At 44.4% G+C, this 20739-nt stretch overlaps 5 protein-coding genes across 7 annotated transcripts; 3 read left to right on the top strand and 2 right to left on the bottom strand.

Moving 5' to 3' along the window:
* Window positions 1-2971: 2971 nt before the first annotated feature.
* Window positions 2972-5471, top strand: LOC135433618 (uncharacterized). Its single transcript, XM_064689772.1, has 4 exons — window positions 2972-3022; window positions 3085-3241; window positions 3432-3553; window positions 3618-5471. The coding sequence occupies exons 1-4, from the start codon at window positions 2972-2974 to the stop codon at window positions 4668-4670; spliced, it is 1383 nt and encodes a 460-aa protein (XP_064545842.1). The 3' UTR covers window positions 4671-5471.
* Window positions 5393-7347, bottom strand: LOC135433676 (UDP-glucosyltransferase 2-like). Its single transcript, XM_064689849.1, has 5 exons — window positions 7204-7347; window positions 6602-7129; window positions 6108-6547; window positions 5925-6037; window positions 5393-5862 (listed from the first exon to the last, which is right to left on the bottom strand). The coding sequence occupies exons 1-5, from the start codon at window positions 7320-7322 to the stop codon at window positions 5482-5484; spliced, it is 1581 nt and encodes a 526-aa protein (XP_064545919.1). The 5' UTR covers window positions 7323-7347; the 3' UTR covers window positions 5393-5481.
* A 1502-nt stretch (window positions 7348-8849) lies between these two features.
* On the top strand, window positions 8850-10952 carry Ugt305A1 (UDP-glycosyltransferase family 305 member A1). The gene is made up of 4 exons (XM_064689619.1): window positions 8850-9674; window positions 9743-10158; window positions 10217-10329; window positions 10390-10952. The coding sequence occupies exons 1-4, from the start codon at window positions 9046-9048 to the stop codon at window positions 10834-10836; spliced, it is 1605 nt and encodes a 534-aa protein (XP_064545689.1). The 5' UTR covers window positions 8850-9045; the 3' UTR covers window positions 10837-10952.
* Window positions 10953-11075: 123 nt separating this feature from the next.
* On the top strand, window positions 11076-13113 carry LOC135433507 (cytochrome P450 302a1, mitochondrial). The gene is made up of 4 exons (XM_064689620.1): window positions 11076-11952; window positions 12009-12610; window positions 12664-12861; window positions 12953-13113. Exons 1-4 carry the CDS (start codon window positions 11400-11402, stop codon window positions 13073-13075), a joined length of 1476 nt encoding a protein of 491 aa, XP_064545690.1. The 5' UTR covers window positions 11076-11399; the 3' UTR covers window positions 13076-13113.
* A 427-nt stretch (window positions 13114-13540) lies between these two features.
* Window positions 13541-20553, bottom strand: wit (wishful thinking). Of its 3 annotated transcripts, none has more exons than XM_064689538.1 (5): window positions 20454-20553; window positions 17057-17274; window positions 16761-16997; window positions 16141-16707; window positions 13541-16077 (listed from the first exon to the last, which is right to left on the bottom strand). In XM_064689538.1, the coding sequence occupies exons 2-5, from the start codon at window positions 17127-17129 to the stop codon at window positions 14198-14200; spliced, it is 2757 nt and encodes a 918-aa protein (XP_064545608.1). In that variant the 5' UTR covers window positions 17130-17274; window positions 20454-20553; the 3' UTR covers window positions 13541-14197. The 3 variants fall into 3 exon arrangements, with proteins under 3 accessions (XP_064545608.1, XP_064545610.1, XP_064545609.1); XM_064689540.1 differs by having other exon boundaries at window positions 17057-17271; window positions 20454-20515; XM_064689539.1 differs by lacking the exon at window positions 20454-20553 and adding an exon at window positions 20244-20281 and having other exon boundaries at window positions 17057-17271.
* Between the last annotated feature and the right edge of the window lie 186 nt (window positions 20554-20739).

The raw sequence follows: 20739 nt of genomic DNA, 5'->3' as shown, positions 1-20739 counted from the left end.
TTTTTTTGCAGTTACGAAAAGTCAATCAACTAACGAAATTTAATACAATTTTATAGCAGCAGTTGTTTTTTTTTTTTTAATTTTGTTGCTGTTGCTGCTCCCACAGCAATTTGGGCTATGCTCGAAATTTGACGGCGGTCTGTCAGTAGCTCATAAGCTCACATAAGAGACCCTCTGCTGTGCCTGGTGTGGGTGTCTCGCTGAAATGTGTAATTCAATAGGCAACCAGAGACACTCGATCAGACGTTCAGTTATTGTTGCTGTTGGGCACATTCTCGGAATTGATTGTGTCTAACGAAATGTTTCATTAATCGCCGCATATTAATATAGAATTTCATGCTCGTAATGCTGTTCGGCGGCATTGTTTTTGTGGAATTTGAGCAATTAGAAATTATTATTTGCTTCATTGCCTTGCCCGAATGTCAGCGACATGTTGTCAAACAATAAATAACACGGGAAATACACGTTTTTGGATAAACATATGGTTAATCTAATCATTGTGGTCTGTGACTAACAAACTAGTAACCAACTGATTCCCATACGCCTACAAACCCACAAAAACCACAACAAAAAAAAAAACAATAGCAACCGCAACAGCTTTGCATGCCATGTTACAAGTTTGTGTCTTAAGTCTTTTGTTTTGCTTGCGCTACACTTACCCATTTGCTTAGCTTTGATTTCAATGTTTTGGCGTATTTAAAGACGGAAGCGGCTAAAAATTGTAATTAACATGATTATACACATGTTTATCAGTCTATCCGAGTAGACAGTGTGGGTTCGTCTATGCACATACATATAGGAAAAGGCCAACACGCAGCCAAACATAATGTGAAAGGCTCGCCGTCAGCGCTATGGGTGTGCTTCATTAGCGCCTTATTTTAATCAATTTGAAAAAGTTTGCTGGTAGAATGTCTGTATTCACAAAATCGCAAGCTGCGCTACACATTCTCAGATCATTTATCATAGTTTTTACTGTATTTATTTATTTTTTCTTTTTTTTTTTTTGTTTTTGCTTTAATTTAATAAATTTAGAGCGCTCGAATAAATATAATTGAAGTGATATTTAATTAAAAACTCCAATAGTGAAGGTCAGCTTGGAGCAAGACAGGGCGCTCGAGGGCACCCAGAGACAAAGAGATAGTTGCTCAGGTATTTGGTTGCTTAGGCTCTCACAAGCTGCAGCTTGATCATTTGTAGAATTTTTGGGGTCAGGCAGCCAATTGGGCGAATATCTTTTGTTGGCTGAAGTTGATGCTTGCGCTGCGTAAATTACGCCAAAAATGTTGCGCAACAGTTGACGGGCTTTGTTACCATTTCGACCAGCAGCAATAACAATAACGTAAACATAAAGCGCCGCTTAAATTGCGCGCCAAGAAAAACGTGATTTTCCACTTTTGATTTTTTTTTTCGGTTTTGTTTTTAAAGGCGCGCTCGCACCCAAAAGGAGTCGCTTGACTCTTGTGATTCTCACGTAACCGACGCCAGCAACATGCGGCAAACAGCCGGCAACATCAGCATCCACATCAACGGCCGCAACATAAACACATGCTGCCAGGCTGCGGCTGGAGCCAACACCAACGCCAACCGGTTGAGTAACTGCGACGCCAATTTGGACTAAAATTTCTTCCAGATCTTTGCTCTCGAAGCTGAAGTGGTCGTTGTTGCTGGTGTTGTTGTTGTTTTTGCTGGCACTTTTACTCTCGTTGCTGCCACTGCCACTGCTGTCCGTCTGCAGTCGTTTGCCCCATAACGGAAATGGCCATAATAATTTTTGCACAATTTATTTCATTGCGTTAGCAAATGTTATAAATTTTCTGGCTGTGCAATTCGCTGTTGATTGACTGTGACGTTTATGCCCAAATATTTAAATTGATTGTAATTGAATGGGAAGGGGACTTACTTATCGTCTCTAGAAAGTAACAAAGTATTTTGGGCATGTGTGTATTTAATTTGTATACATTTATGAGCGGAACATGCATGATGTAATCCATTTCTGGCTGATTTGCATGATTGATAGCTGCATTTGTATTTTTAAGGCATGAGATGACTTTGTTAGCAGTCAGTCAGAAATTTAATTTATCAAAATGCTAAGTTAAGGAGAGGTAAATAATGCTATAGAATAAGCTTAATAAAAGAGCTGAAGCTCGTGAGGAGCCGCAGTTTCAGTTCAGTAAATCCAAAAATGAACGACACAAATAAATTGAACTCAATTTTCTTAAGACCTGTTATTCATATTTACAACCCACAAGCAGAAAAGCGAAGCCTGTCATAAGGCGACACCTTAAAATATACAAACAATAATTAATTAAAGCACAATAAATAAAACGACAGGCGAATGCGAATACGAATCGGGTAACAAGCACAAAATTATAATAAAAATGTCAGCTACATCAACATTAGCTTAATTGAAGCGCACAAACCACAATTCGCCGTACTCGACGCCTACAGAGCCGATGAGGCGACGCGCCCGGTCGCTGCCCCCTCACCAAGTGGCAGTTGCGAGTAGTTTATGACTGCACGCTAAAATAATTGAAGCGTTAATGTGGTTACGTGCGGGTGGCGGCATTAGAATAATTGGCAAAAGAATCTCAATGCGGCAATCGAGCCAAATGGCAAGACAATGACAACCTTGTCCCTGAATTGGCATTAACACCTATGCGCTACGTAGCGTATACGCAACGTGCGCTCTAACCGGTTCGACTCGGCGCGGTGCGGTGCGGTGCGGTTGTTGCAACTGCAAATACACTTTCACATGCCACATTTCCGTTCCCAACGTGTTGTGCGTTGTGCAACAGTTGCGGTTGCATCTCCTCGTGTCACCTTGACTCTGAAACTGAAGTGCAACGATGACTACTCGTTTTGTCCAAATTGCTACCTGTTGGCATTTCGTCTAATAGTTGTTGTGGCCGGCCCCCAAATGGCCACGTTTGGCCAAATCCAGATGCATTTCTAGCTGCCGCTATCAGCGGATATGCGGCTATTGCCATATGCCATTAGTCAAAATACAAGTGGCAAGTGGCAAGTAGCAAGTAGCAAGTAGCAAGTGGCAAGTTACTGACCTCTTGTCGACAATTTTCATTGCAGCTGGCATTGGTAGCGTTGGCAGCCGCATCGTGGGGTGATGCGAGTCAAAGTCAGTACCACATTCAAACGGATGAGGGACCCGAGAGGTACTTCCGCTTTCAGACCGACAATGGACAATTCCGCAAGGAGAAACGTCTGCAGGACGGCACAGTCATTGGTAAGTCCATAATAAGACAAAAATATTATAGACTAGTTGTTGGTTAGTTAAATGAATATTTTTTCAACTGATGCATGCTTAGAGTGCAAGGGAAACTCCAACTCATTCGTCTGAACTTCCGCATTAATTAATTATATTTACTTTGAGTCCTCCTGGTTTTATTAATTATCCATATTGTTCTATTTATTAGGCACAGAGGCCTGGATCGATGCTGCTGGCTTTTTGCGACAGAAGGATTACATAGCCGATAAGGAGGGATATCGTATTCTTAAATCAAAGACTATATTTGTGGGCCAAGGCAGAGGCATTGAGGTAACTATAAAATGACTTCAAATTCCCAAAAACCCTGCAACTCTAACTCCCCGTCCATTTACAGGATGCCATCAAGTCCACGAAATCGGCGCCGGCTCAGTCTGGGATTTTGGTTGATGGTAATGTGGGTGGCAATAGCGTAGCCGGCGGCTATAGAAAACATGGATATGGCTATAGCAGCACTACTTCAACGACCACGCCCCCGCCGCCACTGTATGAACCACCAAATTTGGCCAATGCAAATCTGGGTTCAGGCGTAGGTAAGCTCAATTATTTGCCACCTGAACAGGCAGCCAAGATACAGCCACAAACGCAGCTGGGATTTGATCACTATCCGGACGAGTTGCCGCGAGCACGTGATCAGCTGCTTAGCGGCAAGGTGCATATTCAGCCGAATGCGGAGGCCATTGATGACATCAATGCAATTAATGTATACGATGAGGAGGCAGATCATGCCTTTGCGCCGGGTCGTTTCGCCTCTGTGATTGGCTCAACGACGCCTCGTCCGCCCGTGCTGCTGTCTGCGCCTGCGTTATCCATGCTGCCGCCCTTGAGCACGCAGCGCAGACGCCTCCGACCACGCCCAACGGCCATCGGCATTGTGCCCACAACACCTGCGCCCATTGCGGCTCAGGATAACTTTGGTTACTCCACGCCCGCGCCGTTCGCTGCGCCGCCCTCCGTTTCCGATGCCAGCTATCACTATGCGCCCACCGCCACGCCCGCCAGCAATGGATATGGTTACTATGCTCCCAACTTACCGCTTGATGTGAATGCTTTGGACGCGGCTTTGCTGCCACCATTGCCAAATCGTGCGTACCGTCGCCGTCTGCGTCCGCTGCACAGCAACAATCTGGATGCCAACGACTATGATGGTGTTAGCGTGACGCGCAATGGTTTCCGCTATGTGCTGCCCAAGCAGTATCATGAGGAGGCCCAAGTGGATGACAAGCGAGCGGGCAGCTTTGGCTACGTGGATCCCTTCGGCATACGCCGCGTCGTCTACTACAATGCATCGCCAGGACGTGGCTTTGTGCATCGCAATAACAATCAGTATGTGGGTGCGAATGGAGCGCCCTACGATGATCCCGGTCCAGCGCAGTTGGTGAACGAGTGAATGTGATAGGAACGATTAAACGATTGCAGTGTCCTTGTCGTAGCGCTAGCGAAGCTACAATTAATCCATACCAATACACAAACTGCCCCACATCCCTCACAAAGCACCAAAACTAACCGAACAGCCTCAAATTTAGAAAGAAGTGACTAGCCCCATGTGAGGGGTGTTCACTCATTGATAGCATTTTTACATATGGGAAATTTTCAGCAACGTTAAGCAGTGAATACCCTTAACGGAAAGGCATCACTTATTAATCTGTACATAACCACGCTTTAAACATTTTCACAAACACACAAGCAAACAAAACGAATATCTGTGTTAATTAATTTAATACTTATATATATATTTAACTTAATTTATGAATAATCCATTGTGCAATTTGCGCCTAGATTTAGTTAGACTAAAGTTTCATTAGGGACTTTCACGGTTGTGCAGTGCCTGCAACTGTTGTTAAGTGAAAATAGTTTCATTTATTAATCTTGCCATATTAACAACACGTAAATAAACACTTAACAAACACATACTAAAAAACACCCACACATTCACATACACACACTCACACACACACACACACAGAAATAAGCACACCTAGAATTAAAATCAGTGAGTAATTTCTTTGCCAATAGTTATTCATTATGCAAATCACAAAAGCAAAGTATACAAAAGATATTTTTTTCGTGTTGCGATTCGATTTCTTATAAAAAATGAGCACCCGTTGCCAAGAAGTTATAGCAATAACAATCTATTGTATAATATTTAGCTTTACAAAAGTAAATAAAATATTGTATTATGGTAATTTAAGCATATTCGTTCAGTCGCGTTTTGGATGTCTTTTTCGCATCGATCGTCGCTTGCCAGTGCACAGGCGCTGCAGGACATACAGGAGCAGCAAAGGAATCATAACTAGAACTGCGAGCACATCCAGGGAATGCGCTTGGAAATAATTCAATTCCCTGGCTGCCGATTCCAAGTGAACGGGATCGGGTTGGCGTAGTAAATACTCCACCCACCACACGGCCAGCTCCAAGGGGGGAACTGGATTATCTCGTAGGCGCTGGGATCGCATTTTCATAGCCTGCGAGTAACGCTTGTTCTCGGCGACTTCTCGTACGGCGGAGACCAGCTGTTCCGTAGTCAGATTCAAATAGTTAACCTGAACAGCAGCACCAGCATTAATGGTTTGAATGAGATTCTACAAAGGAAGATCATTGATTAAACAACTGAAAATGAAAACAATTTGGGCAATTCGCTTACGCGATATTGATCCAGGAATAAGGGAATTCCGACGATGGGTACACCATGCCATGTAGCCTCTTGTGTGCTCAATCCACCGCAGTGTGAGATAAACAAAGTCATAGACTTATGAGCTGGGAAAGGAAAGGGAACATTAAGAATCACATATCACATTAATCACATCTCATCATAATTACGACTTACACAAAATATCCCGTTGTGGCAGAAATTCCTTAACCAAAACGTTGGCCGGCATTTGAACATCCTTCAAGTACTGCTCGTCAAACTTCCAAATGAAGTTATAGTCAGGCAGCTGCCTAAAAGCCTCCACTATTTGCAGTTTGAGCATACTGTCCACATTTTCTGGATGCATATTGGTGCCCAGCGAAAAGAATATGGCCCCACGTTTTCCACGTCTCATAAATTGATCCAAGTCGGCGGGCAAGGGCTTGCCCTGTCTGCCTTGCAGACCGCCTACCTCTACAACATTCGGCGGCAAGGCCTCCACATAATCCGTGGCTGGATGTGAGTTGACCAGTGAAATCTTCGTCAGCTTCGCCAGCTTTGACAGAGGCGGCATTTCGGGCCCAAAAAATGGTCGCATTATCTCATCCAGCTGGGGATAGTAATACAATCGGCGATAGCTAATCATGAAAGCTAAATTAAATAAATCATTTATATTATGAATGAATACTCACATTGTATCGGCGGCAAATACGAGCGTGTTATCAAAACGCTCTAAAAAGCTCATTTTGTGATTATACAGAGTCGAGTAATAGGGTGTCAGCGCGGGGAAATAGTGATTGGACATAAAATCGAGTGTTATGGGCGCATTGTGAAAGGCCGTAACGCCAATTATGGGAGGGTAGCGAAACTTGTGCGCAAACCCAAGCAAATATGGACCCAGGGTGTAGTCATTGATTATCAGATCAAACTTAAATTCATCCGGATAGTCCAGCAGCTGCAGTAGCCCCTGAGAGGCGGCTATATATTTCGCCGTTTTCAAGCCAAAATCGTAAGTTTTCGTTATAGTCTCATAGTTGCCAATACCAATAAAGGAGTTTATATCAACTTTATCGCCACTCTCTTTATAGACATCGTAGGCGCGTTCGAGATAGATATAGCTAACATTGGCTGGCACCTTATCCTCGGGCCGTGGCAAATTCACGGACAGTATGGTCATATTATGACCCCGTTCTGCCAGCTCATACAGCAGCACACTATTCCTATAATCAGACGAGGGCGATTCCTTTCGTTAGCTTTCTGCAATAAGGATTATATGCCAATTTCATGTTCTCACCAGATATGATGACTGTGGGAGGTCATGCCCATCAAAGCTAATATATTCGCACCCATTGCCCAGCCGAGCAGCTGCGTCGCAATTAAAATACTAATGCCAAGATACTGTACGTTGCACATCTCGTCGACGACTGACTGGTTGCCAGGTACGTTGAAATGTTTTTATAGCACTTTTATTTGACTGCCCGACGAGTAGATACCCCGGGCCCATTGTGCCGTCAACATCCATACTCAACAATAATCATACTTTCAAATAAACACACTCTAAAACTCTCTTACTATAACAAAAATACCCAAAGATAAATATTAATTAAAACACAAATAGTATGGCTTGACAATGGCCGGGCCTGGCATCTACCTATCTATCTCTATATATAAAACTGTTTGTCCTGACTGACTGACTGACTGACTGACTGACTGACTGACTGACTGACTGACTGACTGACTGACTGATTGGCGATCAACGCACAGCCCAAACCGTAAGAGATAGGAAGCTGAAATTTTCACTGTAGCTACCTTATGTGATGTAGGTGCACGTTAAGACGGGGTTTCGGGAAATTCCACCCACAAGTGTGGCATAATCGCGAAAAACGTTTGTATGTAACTTTTTTGTTTACCATCCGATCGGCCTGAAACTTATTTTCAAAGATCTTTGTTCAAATTCATTTGAGGGGTGTTTCACACTTTTCGAAAAATACGTTCCTCCTTGGTGGAAATGGAGGTCAAAGATTTGGTGGGTGACGTTTCGCGCTCAAATTCATTTCCAGAGATCTATAAGAAAAATCATTTGATACGTGTTTCACACTTTTCGCTGAATTCAAACTTCTTCGGGGGGAATGCGATTTAAAGATTTTTTGGGCGAAGTTTTAAATTGTGTCCGATTTGCTTCAAACCTATTTTCAAAGCTCTACATAAGAATGTAATGAATACGTCTTTCAGCGATTTGGGAAATTCCACTCGCAACAGTGGTATATTGGCGGAAAACGTTTGTATGAAAGTTATTTGTTTACCGTCCGATCAGTTTCAAAATCATTTTATAACATACGTGCCACGGGCAAGGCCGGGTTATACCCGCTAGTCTTTCTATAAAAGAATTTAAATTTAAGAATTAAATCAGTTCAAATCGGGAACTTATTGATTATTATTTTATTTTATTTACTAAAAGAGGTCGAGTACCTTTTTTCAAAACACTGAAAACTTGTCCAACCATTGCTATGAAATCGATTTCAACGCCCTGCTTTTTGTTACTTATTAGAGTTGGAGACACCAAATGAAGGTTCTCGTATAGTATATAGAGAGTCAAAATACATAACTCCCCAAAATTGTGTAGCCTTAAGCTTTGGTATATGCATGATGATATAATTATGCCCTGAATATTTTAGAAAGTTCGGTCTTCAGAACGTTTGTGTTTGTGTCTGTGAGTGTGTGTGTTTTGGTAGCTAGAATGTTTTAAGGGCGTTGGATTCAGGGTATGTCCTAGTCGGGCACTCTCAACTGGAGCGCTTCTGTTTTTATTGTTGTTTATATTGGCTATCGTAACTTAACCTCATAATCACATTCGGTTTGATAGCTGTTATCAGCTTTGGGGCTTGCTGCTTCTCGTAGGTGGCGTTGCCAAGCCCATCATTCTCTATTTGAATACATTGCATTACATTAGTTTTTGTTATTTATTTTGAGAGCACACAATTCTCTTCGGCACACAGCTCTTAAACAAAAATATAAGTGTATAGAAAAGACTTTATCGGTTGGTTTACGTAGCGTCGATTAACGCAATCTTATCACGGCCGGTGGAACGAACCATCGGTGATTCAGTGGCTTGTTTGAAGTGCAACGGTTTGGTAATATGAAGACTCTTGCGGCGTTGCTGCTGCTTCTGTTTTGCCACAAGTGGCAGCAGTTGAATGCTGCCAGCATTTTGTGCCTTGTTGGCACAGCGCAGCATAATAATCCTGGCTGGACGAAGCCATTCTTTGAGGCTCTCGCTGGCCGTGGCCATTCACTGACAGTTATAGGAACACAAGGCGATCTAGGGCTTCCGCACATCCGGCAAATTTTCTTGCCGAACGAACACGATGTGGTAAAGAAGCATTATACAAACGATATGGGTCACTATCAACAGCACTGGGACATTAAGCAGCTGTTGATTTGGTATGAGGCGCTGCTGGGCGGCTGCCGCTCCATAATTGAGACAAATTTTTTCAAAACATTTGACACGGAGGCGTTGAAATATGATTTGATTATCTATGATGCCACATTTTCGATGGACTGTCTGCTCACCACGCTGCCGCGGTATCGATCGGTGCCCGTGCTGGGCCTGAGTGGAGGTAAACTAACAACGGATCTTATTGATCTAGTTCAGGGCGAGGATACGATCAGTGCTGCAACCATACCCCATTTCATCAGCCGGCTGCCTATAACAATAAGCTACTGGCAACGCATACAGAATCATGTAATGTACCTGGCCGAATCATTGTAAGTGGATTATTTAAATGCTACAGCTGCAGACGTTTCATCATTGCAACCCTTTTTACTGGTTGCAGCATTCATTGGGCCGTGGTTCAGCCCGTTCTGAATGGTATGTTGGAAAGCGGTTTTTCCTCAACCAAAGCTCATGTGGTGTTACTTAATACTCATCCCGTTCTGGATTATGTGCAAAATATGCCACCGAACGTTATAGAGGTGGGTGGACTGCATATTCGAGCCGAGTCGGAACCATTGCCCTTCAGCTTGCAGGAATTTATTGAGCGCTTCTCCGAGGGGATTGTCTACATAAATCTGCCGCATATTGAGCTGATGTACGGATTGGGCCTAAAGGCCATTGAATCCATGATTAAGGAGTTCAGTCAGCTTGGTTTTCTCTGGAATGTGAACAATCTTAAAGACCTCCAGCTTTCGGAGAGTTTGTACAATTTAAGAACCATCAGTGTTGTTGACAATATGCAGCAGAACATACTGGGTTAGTACCAAACCCAATTCAGCTCGGATCGCGTCTCAATTTCCGTATTCGCTTACAGCTCAATCTAATGTAAAGGCATTTCTGACCCATGGCGACAGCTTTGGTATACAGGAAGCTATCTACAATGCAGTACCGATCATTGTGCTGCCCTTGCTTATGGATCAAATGAATGTATGTGAGGGCTAATCTAAATGAGATTAGCGTATTTAAAAATTCCTTATTCCATCATAGAACGGCGAACGTGTGCAGGAACGTTATTTGGGAGTTCGCATTTCAGCTAAGAACTTCAGCGTGGACAGTTTCTCGGCAGCTCTCAAGAAAATAATTCGTGAGGAAATCTATGTGGATGAACTACAGCAGGCACAGCTCGTTTTCCGCACACGCCAAGCGAAGCCCGTGGACTTGGCCATTTGGTATGCCGAGCAATTGGTTAGCCAGCCGTATATCTTCAAACAGTTATGGGTGCCGGAATCTTCTCAACGTTCCTATTTTGTCAGAAAATCCTTGGATGTATTGTCTCTACCTTTTTTCTTTTTCCTGTTCTTTTTTGCCAATGTTGTACTCGCGATTTTGCAAAGCATCGTATCTGACAATGAAAAGAAAAAGGCAAAGCAAGTCAAAAAGTTAAATGGAATAGGGAAAGAGCTGAGTCCCGACAAAGAACAGAAAGAAGATTAACTTCTCTTTTAAGATTAAGAGTATGGGTGATATAACGATAAAATAAGTAAAGTAAAAAAGCAAGAAATTTTAAAAACAAAGTGCTAACAATAAATCAACCTTGGCAATGTATAAAACGGTGTACGAAACAGAACCCTTATTTCGATGAGAAACCCTTGAAAAACTTTGTTTCTTCACATAATAGGGAATTTTATCTTTTAAATCGAACGTCCGTATATAAAGGCAGAAATGGGCGTGAAAAATGCTATCAAAAATACAAAATACTTTTGTTCGGCTCCTAAAAGTACGCAGCAGTTATTTTAGATGTCTTGGAAACTCTCTGATATAAATTTAAGAGCACGCTTGAGGCTCTCATCAGGTAGACGAATGGTTTGAAGTCGGCAGCTCAGGTAAACACGACTCGCACACGAGCAGATTGTTGAATTTAGTTACCTTTCTGGCGACAAGTGAAACAAAAGAAGGCGCAATAAAAAGAAAACCCAAATGCCTGGCCATAATAAAAATTCGCCTCTCAGTATCTTTCGAGAATTGGCACCGAACGCAACGGAACGGAACGGCCCAGAATGTTGTCGAAGCTATTGAAAATCTGCTGCAACTCGAGGCAATGCACATTTGCCAAGCCATTCGAGGCAATGCCAGGGCCACGAGGTCCGTTTGGATTGGGCAATCTGTATAACTATATGCCTGGCATAGGTGCCTACTCCTGGCTGCAGCTGCACAAGGCCGGGCAGGACAAGTACGAAAAGTACGGCTCGATTGTGAGAGAGACTATGGTGCCGGGACAGGATATTGTCTGGCTGTACGATCCCAAGGACATAGCGACACTGCTCAACGAACGTGACTGTCCGCAGCGACGCAGTCACCTGGCTTTGGCCCAGTATCGCAAGCAGCGACCGCATCTTTACAAGACAACGGGACTGCTACCCACAAATGGACCAGACTGGTGGCGCCTGCGATCGCAGCTGCAAAAGGAGCTGAGCGCGCCGAAAAGTGTACGCAGCTTCGTAGGCGAGGTGGATGCGGTGACACAAGAGTTCCTAACATTTCTGGAACAGTCAGCCGGAGTTGGAACTGTCATCGATATGTTGCCCAAGCTAACCAGACTCAATTTGGAACGTGAGAGAAGTTAACCCTATGATTATTCCATTATTAAACAAATCTCGATTCGTTAGTGACCTGCCTGTTGACCTTTGGAGCACGCATTCAATCCTTTTCGCCGGAGGAGCAGCACTCACACTCGCGTTCCACACGACTGATGCATGCCGCCGAAACCACAAACAGCTGCATCTTGCCCACAGATCAGGGTCTACAGCTGTGGCGCTTTATAGAGACTCCCAGCTATCGTAAGCTGCGTCACGCTCAATCCTATATGGAAAGTGTCGCCCTGCAGCTGCTGGAACAGAATGTGCAGGCAGGCACTAGCCGATCCTCGCTGATTACCAGCTACATCCAGAATCCTCAACTCGATCGCATGGATGTTGTGGGCACAGCGGCTGATTTGCTATTGGCTGGCATTGATACCACGTCGTATGCCTCCGCATTTCTGCTCTACCATGTCGCACGTAATCCTGAAGTGCAACAGAAACTGCACCAAGAGGCGCTCAAGGTGCTGCCCAATGCCGAGCAATCACTCAGCTCCGATGCGTTGCGCACGGACATTACCTACACGCGGGCAGTGCTAAAGGAGTCGCTGCGCCTGAATCCAATTTCCATTGGATTTGGCCGTGTCCTCAATCAGGATACTGTCCTAAGTGGCTATTTTGTGCCCAAAGGGGTAGGTGTTGGCGACTTTCTAGAAGTAAATGTTATATAAACGCTTTTCGTTAGACCACAGTGGTTACACAGAATATGGTTGCTTGCCGTCAGCCTCAGCATTTTCCCAATCCGCTGCGTTTCCAGCCCGATCGTTGGCTCCAGCAACGCAATGCTCTGAATCCGTATCTGGTGCTGCCCTTTGGACACGGCATGCGCGCCTGCATAGCCCGTCGCCTGGCCGAACAGAATATGCACGTCTTGCTCTTAAGGGTGAGTATTCCCCTCAACTCGATCATCTCTGCGCTCCGGCGAGCAGTTCAAGTACCATATTTGCAATTCAAAACGTTTCCCTTGGACACAGCTGCTGCGCAACTACGAACTCATTTGGCGCGGCCGGACGGATGTTGACTTGGATATTGTCACTCTGCTGATCAATAAACCGAATGCGCCGGTGCTGATCGAGCTGAGATCGCGTTCTGCGTGATTTGCAATTTAAAGCCGAAGCACCGAGTGGCTACGTTTATTTACCTTAAATAATGAAGTTTAAATAAACTTTTATTTAGTAAATTTTTTTTTTTATTTTATTTTTTTTTTAAATATATTTTATTAGTTATAATTGAAAGGCTGCGGGTGTTTTGGTCTACAAGTACTACAAAAAAGGGAAACCCAAAACGGTTCAGATCTCTATGTTTGAATACAATAGAAAGGCAAACGAATGAAATTCTTTATATGGTGCCAAAATTGCTTTAGAATCGTTTCGCATAATACTCGAAAGTAGGCGTGTGTGTGTGTATATGTGTGTGCTCTGGCCACAGGGCTATCACTGTTTATAAGGGCCACAAAATCAAGTTGCGATTCGTTTTAGATTAATTTCAATATAGTTTTTATAATTGTTAAGTCTTTTATTTTATTTATTATTTTTCGTGCATTTCTGTTGCAGTGACAGCCCCAGCCGCTAGCTTATATATAATTGTGTAATATCTATATGTTTTTTTTTATAGTTATATGCATTATGTTGTGTGTGTATATGGTTTTATAAAAGTTCCTAACCTGTTGGCCCACTAAAAGCCCCATTCTGCTTCTGATCTTAAACCGACTGTAAACCTAACCGAGGTACAGTTATGCCCTGTAAGCTCAACTCTATTGAGAACCTAACCACTAAACGACTATCGTTTCACTATAATCAGACTGCTGCAGGTCAAGGTCAAGGTCAAGTCAAAAATATGTGCTGTTCCTCCTGTTTCTAACACTTCTGCTACTCTGTACTATTCTGTTGTATCCTGTTCTAACCTATAAGGACTTTGGTTGTTTGCCGCACTAAACGCTAGGATGATTGATTGGTGAAAAAATACATGTACATCTAGATTTCTCTGGAGTTGACCCGGCTGCGGGAACACTTATGGATCTTGCTTTTGAAAAAAATACTATATATATATATATATATATCAAGATCGGATTTCAGTATCAGGTCGAGGGTCCTATCAACTACTCGTATGGCTATCGTTGAATATGTTGCATGTTCTGTGTCTGATGAAGATTGAGATATGAGTTAGCTGCACAGTTCCGCTGCCGCGCTTTATAGCTCCAGCAGCAGAACCTCCTCATGCTAGAGTATATTCAGCAGCGATGAGTCCATCATGCGATCATCGTACAGACTCAGGGTCTTTGAGGCGCGCGCCTTGCGCACCGATGCCGGCACATCGCCGGGCGTTTTCACCCGCTCGCTGGGATCGCGCAGTCTTTCGCTGCTGCCACGCCCACTAAATACCTCACGAAAGACTTCTAGACTGTGCTGGCGGCGCAACTGCTGCTCCGTAGGCGGCGGCATATTGCTGCCATTGTTGCTGGTTACCAGCAGCGAATTTGTGCGCAGATGTCCGGGACGCCGCTTTGGTGCCCGGGAGCCAGACAATGAGTGCAGCTCATTTTCGTTGATGTTGTTGTTATTGTTGTTGCCGTTGCTGTTAATATGTTTGATGAGGCTGCTGGACAGCGAGCGAGGCACAATGTGAGCGGGGGTGCCAGTATGCTGCTCCGCGCTGCGCAGCTGCAGGAGATTGGCCCTGTCCAGTGGCGGCAAGGGACTCAAGTCCAGATTGTTAGGCCTTCTCAGACCGCTTGCCAAATGTGCATTGTCCATGCCCTTCAGCGCAGCCACCAGATTCGACTTCTCCTCGCCCAATTGCAGCTGCCGGCACAGCTCCTCGGCGTGCTCCTTGCGGAAGAGTTTCTTGTGAATCAAGGCACGCACGCCATGCCAGCCGCGCAGCATGTGATCCGTGTTTTGTTGTTTGGGAAAGCCCTGACCCAAGCTGGAGTTCTGCTTCTGCTGATGGCTGGCAATGAGCTCTTCCACGCTAACATCATGCTCCAGGCAGGACAGACTCTGCTCCTGCTGCGGCTGGAAGCTGTGCTTCTTACTGCGCTCCACCAGAACAGGCGGCGTACGCAACGGCTGCGGCGCAAGATTGCGCTCCTGGCAGGGATTTCGACCCTGAAGATGGGGCTGCAGCTGGGGCTGTGCATAATTTAAGTGGTTCTTTTCTGTGGGAAACTGTTGATTCGGTGGCGGTTGTAGCAATCCGCCGTCAGCTGACGTAAGCTGCGCTTGTGCCTGATGCACTGCAGCCGCTGTGGTTGTGGTGTTGCTGATGGTGCTTACATGGAGCTGTGCCGCAGGCAACGACAGGTTGTTGGTATTAAGCAGCGGACTAGCCGGCTGTGCCTGCAGCCGTGGACGCAGGCTAGACATCTCCTGCATGCGCTCTTCGGCACAAAGCGATGTTAGCCTGGCATCTGCATCGTGATCCCAACAATCCTCGCAGGTATCGCGCACAAGCTTGGCGGCGGCACCACCGCCCCAGCCCGCTGGGAACAGCGGACGCGCCTTGTGACGCACCACCAATGCCTGCATCTGGTCGAAACTGGGATGCGGACCCACTTCCTGCTCGTAGGGCGCCTTATAAGGAGGCGTCAGCTGGCCAGGCGCATAGAATTCCGAGCAGCGTGTGGCCACCTCCCACAGCACCAGGCCCAGTGCGTACACATCCATCTGTTTGAGCGATGTCTCACAGTCCCGCAAATTGACGGCACCCTCGAGCAGCTCCGGCGCCATATAACGCAGCGTGCCCACCTCGTTGATGCTCTTGATCTCGGCCATGGCTACCTCACCCTTGTATTCATACTTTGAACCGAATACCTTCAGTGCAAATCCAAAGTCCGCTATGCAGCAGCTAAGATCTGCCTGCACCAGAACATTGCGCGAATTGAGATCCCGATGGGCCACGCAGGGCTTGTGCAGCTCGCCAAGCCGCAGCTCCGTGTGCAAATGGGATAAGCCGCGCGTAATGGAGCGCAACATGCCGCAACACTGGGCAAAGTCTGTGCTATTGGCAATCAGCCAATCCTGAAGGCAGCCCAACGGTGCCAGCGATAAAACCAACTGATACTCCATGCGTCCATCCATGGTGCGACGCTCATCGTAGCCTGGTCAAGAGAATAAATAGATTCAATTATTGCTATAAGAGTAAAAGTCGCGAGCAGACCAACCAAAGTAGCTGAGCAGAGCCGGACAGTCCATCAGTGGCAATGCATAGATGTTCCTTTCATTCACATAATACTGGTGATGGGCTTCTGGATAGATCTTGACAGCCACTTCCTGTTCATGCAGCAGGCCCTTCATCACAGTGCCATACTTGCCGCTGCCCAGCATGCAAATCAAATTCATATTATCTACATTGCGCAGATTGGAACTGTAGCCGGGTCCCGAGGGTGCTAATGGCGACTCTTCTGGCTCGCTTTTCTCCTTCACCCCGCGGCAATATTGCATCGCCAACAGGAGGCCAATGATGATGAGCGTCAGGAGTCCAACACAGCTGAGCAGCGTTGTGGCTCTGACGGAGTTTTGCTGATGGGATGCAGCCCGATTGGACACCGCCGATTGGACATTGTTGGCCAGCTCCAGTGGCGCCGGCTCCACAATGGCCACCTGGGCATTGCACAGTTCCCCCGAGCAGCAGCAATAGTAGAGGCTGTTGTTGCGTGAAGTGGGCGCTGAGCTGGTGCACTCCGTCTGACTGCAAATGGAATTGCGATCCGTCGTGTCTTTCCAGCAGCCTAAATCGAAAGTCATGAGCATCTTGGACCAATATACAGGTCAATTTTCTTACCCTGCTTAACCAATCGGGTGCCATTCGATGTCTGATTCCACAGGGTGAAACAGAAGGTATAACCCTCCGTGCAGCTGCGTTTGTGCGGCTCGCTGGGCGTCGTGCTCGTTTCCAGATACTGCTGCTGCTGCTCCGTGCTGATGCCTTCACTGTTCTCCTGCTCATAGTCATCGTCGTGCTGGCTGTTGTCGTTCTCCTTGTAGCTCATGCAGCTATACTGTCGACTTGGCGCAGGCGCTAACATAAATTGAAAGGTTTACTATCTGTTTAGACTTAGGCATGAATTGGGTACTTACAGGCCAATGCCAGAGTAATCATGGCCAAGATAAGCAGCACGCTGCGCTTCCAGCTCCACAAGCGCCCAGTCATGTTGCGAATCTTAGTTAAACTCGTCTTTCAAGTGCACTTTGCTCGACTTTGTTATTTTTATCACCTCGCTCTCGCTCTCGCTCTCTCTCAACTCCTTGACGCTTATTGTTTATGGCATTTTGGCAGATCAATAACAAATATTCTGCTGAACTAAGCATTTATTGAATAACAAATAAAAATGTTATATATATATATTTATTTCCCTTTTTATAAATAGCAACAAAAAATATTTATAAGCAAAATGAAACGCAGCGACAAGTCTGCCCGATTGTTATTGGACTCTTCAACATTTTTGCGGTCTGGTCTTAGCTCCGGCTTCTATTTGCCCCTGGCCGCCGATTCTGTATTCTATGGGCGTACTGTAAATTTTGCTAACGCTGCAACTCTATTAAGCGACGCCAGCAACAACAACAGCAACGATAACGCCGAGACCCAAATACTTGTATATACTCAATCAACTTGGCCGAGGAGCAATACTCGCAGTTGCTGATCATCGCCAACAACATTGTCGTTGTCGTTGTTGTTGTTTTTGTGGTTGGCGCTTCTTTATCAGACTGTTTGTCTTTCTGTCGGTCTGTCGCCCACCCACTTTTCTGAAAATGGAGCTGGCGCTGTAACGGGGGGCGTTCCGCGGACTACGTTGCACTTTGGAATCATTTGGGGCCGCATTCTGATGTGAAAATTGAGTCTCAGCGTGGGCAAAAAATATAAAAATAAATACACTGAGCAAAAAAAATGTTTTCTACGCATTCCGATGTTTCTAGTCCAATATTTATGATTATTTCGGGCCTTAAATTGGCCAGTCAATTATGTGTATATGCCAAAGCTTAAGGTTCTATTTTTAATAAAAATATTTTTTTTTTTTTATTTAGGGATGAATTGGGTGAGAAATCTAGAGTGAAATATTCTTATATAGTACAAGAGAAACTACCTATCTATTTTATATCATTTTAAGGTTAGGCTTGTGAGTCAATTCCCAAAATCGATATTTATGAATTTTATTGCAAAGTGAGGAGATATCAAAGTGATAAACTCGTCCTGAATATATATTTGAAATTTCAAGTCTTTACGTTTTTAAGATAAACAGCCAAATATGGCTGGATTTACTCAGCTCGTAGTCCTGATCAAGAATATATATAATTTATGGTGTCGGAGATGCCTTAGAATACTATAGATATCATCTTTCGATAGTAAATATAATCAAAATAGAATACTTGTTTAATCTTCGGTGGCTTTTATCAGTTAACTCTTTTTTTTTTTTTGATTTATGAAGGTTTTTAGCTTGTTCTATTATTGAATCAAGAACGTTATTTTTCTCTCTGTTTGAATACACATCACGTATGTATGTATGTATGCATACGTATGTATGTATGAATGCATACGTAGTATGTATGTTTGTACAAAATGCCTTCCCCATTCAAGTGCCGTCTGTGACGCTGATTAGAAATTTTGCTTTTGGCTTTCATTATGCGGTCGACTGAACTTTGGTTAAATGTCTTGACATATTACGCGAGTAGCACACGTTGTTTATGTGGCTCACCTTATCTAAGCACACATACACACACACACACATACAAATTTTGGCTTAATTTCGTTAATAAATTATGTTCAGAGGTGGTCGGAATTTGGGTTAATTGGCTTTGAGATGTTACAAACAGGGACAGGCTCGTTAAAAGCAACTGGGAAGCTGCAATTTAGAATTCTATTATAATAAATTTCAAATAATTTAAACGAAGCGCATGACTAGAAAGTTAAGTACAAACGGGTGCAAATGTACGTGTATTTAACTCTTTGATATTTATGAGATTGACGCCGTCTGTGCTTAAAGAATGAAACAGAAAGCGTTGTCTCTCAATTTATGACTTATTGTTGATAAGAATTGGCAGGAATTTGGAGATGGCCGGTCTATTGCGCGAGTCGTGTCACGATGCCAAAAACATTTCTATCAAATTTAGGGATTTTTTTGATTTGTATTTATATTTAAGTAAAAAATGTTAAGCCTATTATATTTGATAGTCCAAAGAAATTCAATTTTTATTTACATAATATCGCGTTTGGTTAAATAACAGGTAATGTCAGTTAGGTCCAGTTTTATTTTTACTTGATCTTGGGATATATATATGTACAATGTATAATTTCTGGCAATGTGATAAGAAAATCTATCTTATCATTGTATTTTAAAAAATTATATGCATATATATCTCATCACTTTCGATCCATACACACGTTGACAACGCAACGGTCTACGGATGTTATAAAAATAAACATGGCAATTAATTGTGCAGCCTTTTGCATTATGCTTTGTTTTCGCACGTTATCGCCAATGAGAGTGGACGCCGATGCCGATGCCGACGCGTGCTCCCCAAGAGAACGTGAAAGAGAGCGAGATCGAGAGCCGGCCACTCCAGAGTCTAGACATGGCACTCAGGAACTCTGCCTGGCACATGCGCACGCTGCATGGTATAGGCAAACGAGAAGCGCAACTGGCGCGCCAAAACAGGTTCCCTAAGGTGAATAGGGGGGAGTGCCGAGGAGCAAGAGCGGGTGTCTGTTCCAGCATGACAGCCGACGGCGCCAGTTAATTGCAAACTTTTTTTTATAGCCATTTGCTGTTGCGTATCTTTTGACTCGTTGTTGTTGTTGCTGTTGTTGTTGAGGGACTGTGCAGTTTGCTGATTAACTTTTTGCATGCTGAGAGTGTGTTTTGTCTCTGTGCATGTGTGTGTACATTTTGCAGTGCATCTGCGGCAGAGTCGTTGACGATGTGTGTATGCAGAAAATCAATGCAAGCACAAACACAACAGCGCAAGCAAACGACAAAGATGCGGATTGTTCGGTATTTTAAAGGGTCCTGAGTCTGGTTCTGTGTGCACCAGGGTGGGTGGGCGCCAAACTCAGACGGTCGTATGTGTGCGCGCGCGTGTGTGTGTGTCTGTGAGTGCGTGCGCAGACCTGCTACAAAATTGATTTTTCCCAGTCATTGCGAATTATTGCCGCAATTGAAATATGGAAAATAATATCGTTAAGTTGAACAAAAAACTGGCTAAACTTGTCGCGTTTGTGTCGATTTTTCAAATTGCGAATGGATTTATACAACTTTTTAGTTTTCCTTACACTCATAACGGTTTTTCAGGGCATGCCCGCACTGCTTTAATGCAAATTATTTACTTTTTGTTTGTAATGCCTTTGCGTTTATTTAAACAAAAAATAGCACTGCTGCCTTTTAAGATTGCGGCCGGCGCCAGTCGCTTTTCTGTTGTTATATTATGTTTTCTTTTGTTTTTTTTATAAGAATTTTACTCTCCCCTCTTTATTTTATATTACAATTTTGTTTGCTGCGCGACGTTTTGAAATTTCTGCTGCCCGTTGGACGCCGCCTTCGTGGTCGCTCGCTGAGAACTGACTAACTGACTGCGACTTAGGCGCCAGCAGCGTCGTCGACGCCGGCGGCGGCAGCAGCATGCGCATATTTACGAAGCAGCGAGTAAAGGCACAGACACCGACTGGCGCTCTCGGAGAGCGACAGCGTAAAGAGAGCAAAAAAGCGAGAGCGGCAGAGAGCTTTAATCACTTGTTGATTGCGAGCTGACTTTTAGAAGGACCGCGGATG

This window comes from Drosophila montana, unplaced genomic scaffold, assembly GCF_035044405.1.
Source record: "Drosophila montana isolate Dmon_TW-CO22-7 unplaced genomic scaffold, ASM3504440v1 contig_3218_1, whole genome shotgun sequence".
NCBI lineage: Eukaryota > Metazoa > Arthropoda > Insecta > Diptera > Drosophilidae > Drosophila > Drosophila montana.
The sequence above is the reverse complement of the archived record's forward strand: the minus strand, read 5'-3'. Positions and strand labels throughout refer to the sequence as shown.

What these genes read in the sequence shown, in the direction of transcription:
- LOC135433618 (XM_064689772.1), top strand. Translation starts at nt 2,972, where the DNA reads ATGCGGCTATTGCCATATGCCATTAGTCAAAATACAAGTGGCAAGTGG. An exon ending in ATACAAGTGGCAAGTGGCAA is followed by an intron (nt 3,023 to 3,084) that starts GTAGCAAGTAGC and finishes TTTTCATTGCAG; the next exon opens with CTGGCATTGGTAGCGTTGGC. An exon ending in GCCAAGGCAGAGGCATTGAG is followed by an intron (nt 3,554 to 3,617) that starts GTAACTATAAAA and finishes GTCCATTTACAG; the next exon opens with GATGCCATCAAGTCCACGAA.
- wit (XM_064689538.1), bottom strand. Translation starts at nt 17,129, where the DNA reads ATGACTGGGCGCTTGTGGAGCTGGAAGCGCAGCGTGCTGCTTATCTTG. An exon ending in GATTACTCTGGCATTGGCCT is followed by an intron (nt 16,998 to 17,056) that starts GTAAGTACCCAA and finishes AATTTATGTTAG; the next exon opens with CGCCTGCGCCAAGTCGACAG. An exon ending in GGCTCTGCTCAGCTACTTTG is followed by an intron (nt 16,078 to 16,140) that starts GTTGGTCTGCTC and finishes TCTCTTGACCAG; the next exon opens with GCTACGATGAGCGTCGCACC.
- LOC135433507 (XM_064689620.1), top strand. Translation starts at nt 11,400, where the DNA reads ATGTTGTCGAAGCTATTGAAAATCTGCTGCAACTCGAGGCAATGCACA. An exon ending in GCTATTTTGTGCCCAAAGGG is followed by an intron (nt 12,611 to 12,663) that starts GTAGGTGTTGGC and finishes GCTTTTCGTTAG; the next exon opens with ACCACAGTGGTTACACAGAA. An exon ending in TGCACGTCTTGCTCTTAAGG is followed by an intron (nt 12,862 to 12,952) that starts GTGAGTATTCCC and finishes CCTTGGACACAG; the next exon opens with CTGCTGCGCAACTACGAACT.
- Ugt305A1 (XM_064689619.1), top strand. Translation starts at nt 9,046, where the DNA reads ATGAAGACTCTTGCGGCGTTGCTGCTGCTTCTGTTTTGCCACAAGTGG. An exon ending in TATGCAGCAGAACATACTGG is followed by an intron (nt 10,159 to 10,216) that starts GTTAGTACCAAA and finishes ATTCGCTTACAG; the next exon opens with CTCAATCTAATGTAAAGGCA. An exon ending in TGCTTATGGATCAAATGAAT is followed by an intron (nt 10,330 to 10,389) that starts GTATGTGAGGGC and finishes ATTCCATCATAG; the next exon opens with AACGGCGAACGTGTGCAGGA.
- LOC135433676 (XM_064689849.1), bottom strand. Translation starts at nt 7,322, where the DNA reads ATGTGCAACGTACAGTATCTTGGCATTAGTATTTTAATTGCGACGCAG. An exon ending in TCCCACAGTCATCATATCTG is followed by an intron (nt 7,130 to 7,203) that starts GTGAGAACATGA and finishes GTCTGATTATAG; the next exon opens with GAATAGTGTGCTGCTGTATG. An exon ending in TATTCCTGGATCAATATCGC is followed by an intron (nt 5,863 to 5,924) that starts GTAAGCGAATTG and finishes CTTCCTTTGTAG; the next exon opens with AATCTCATTCAAACCATTAA.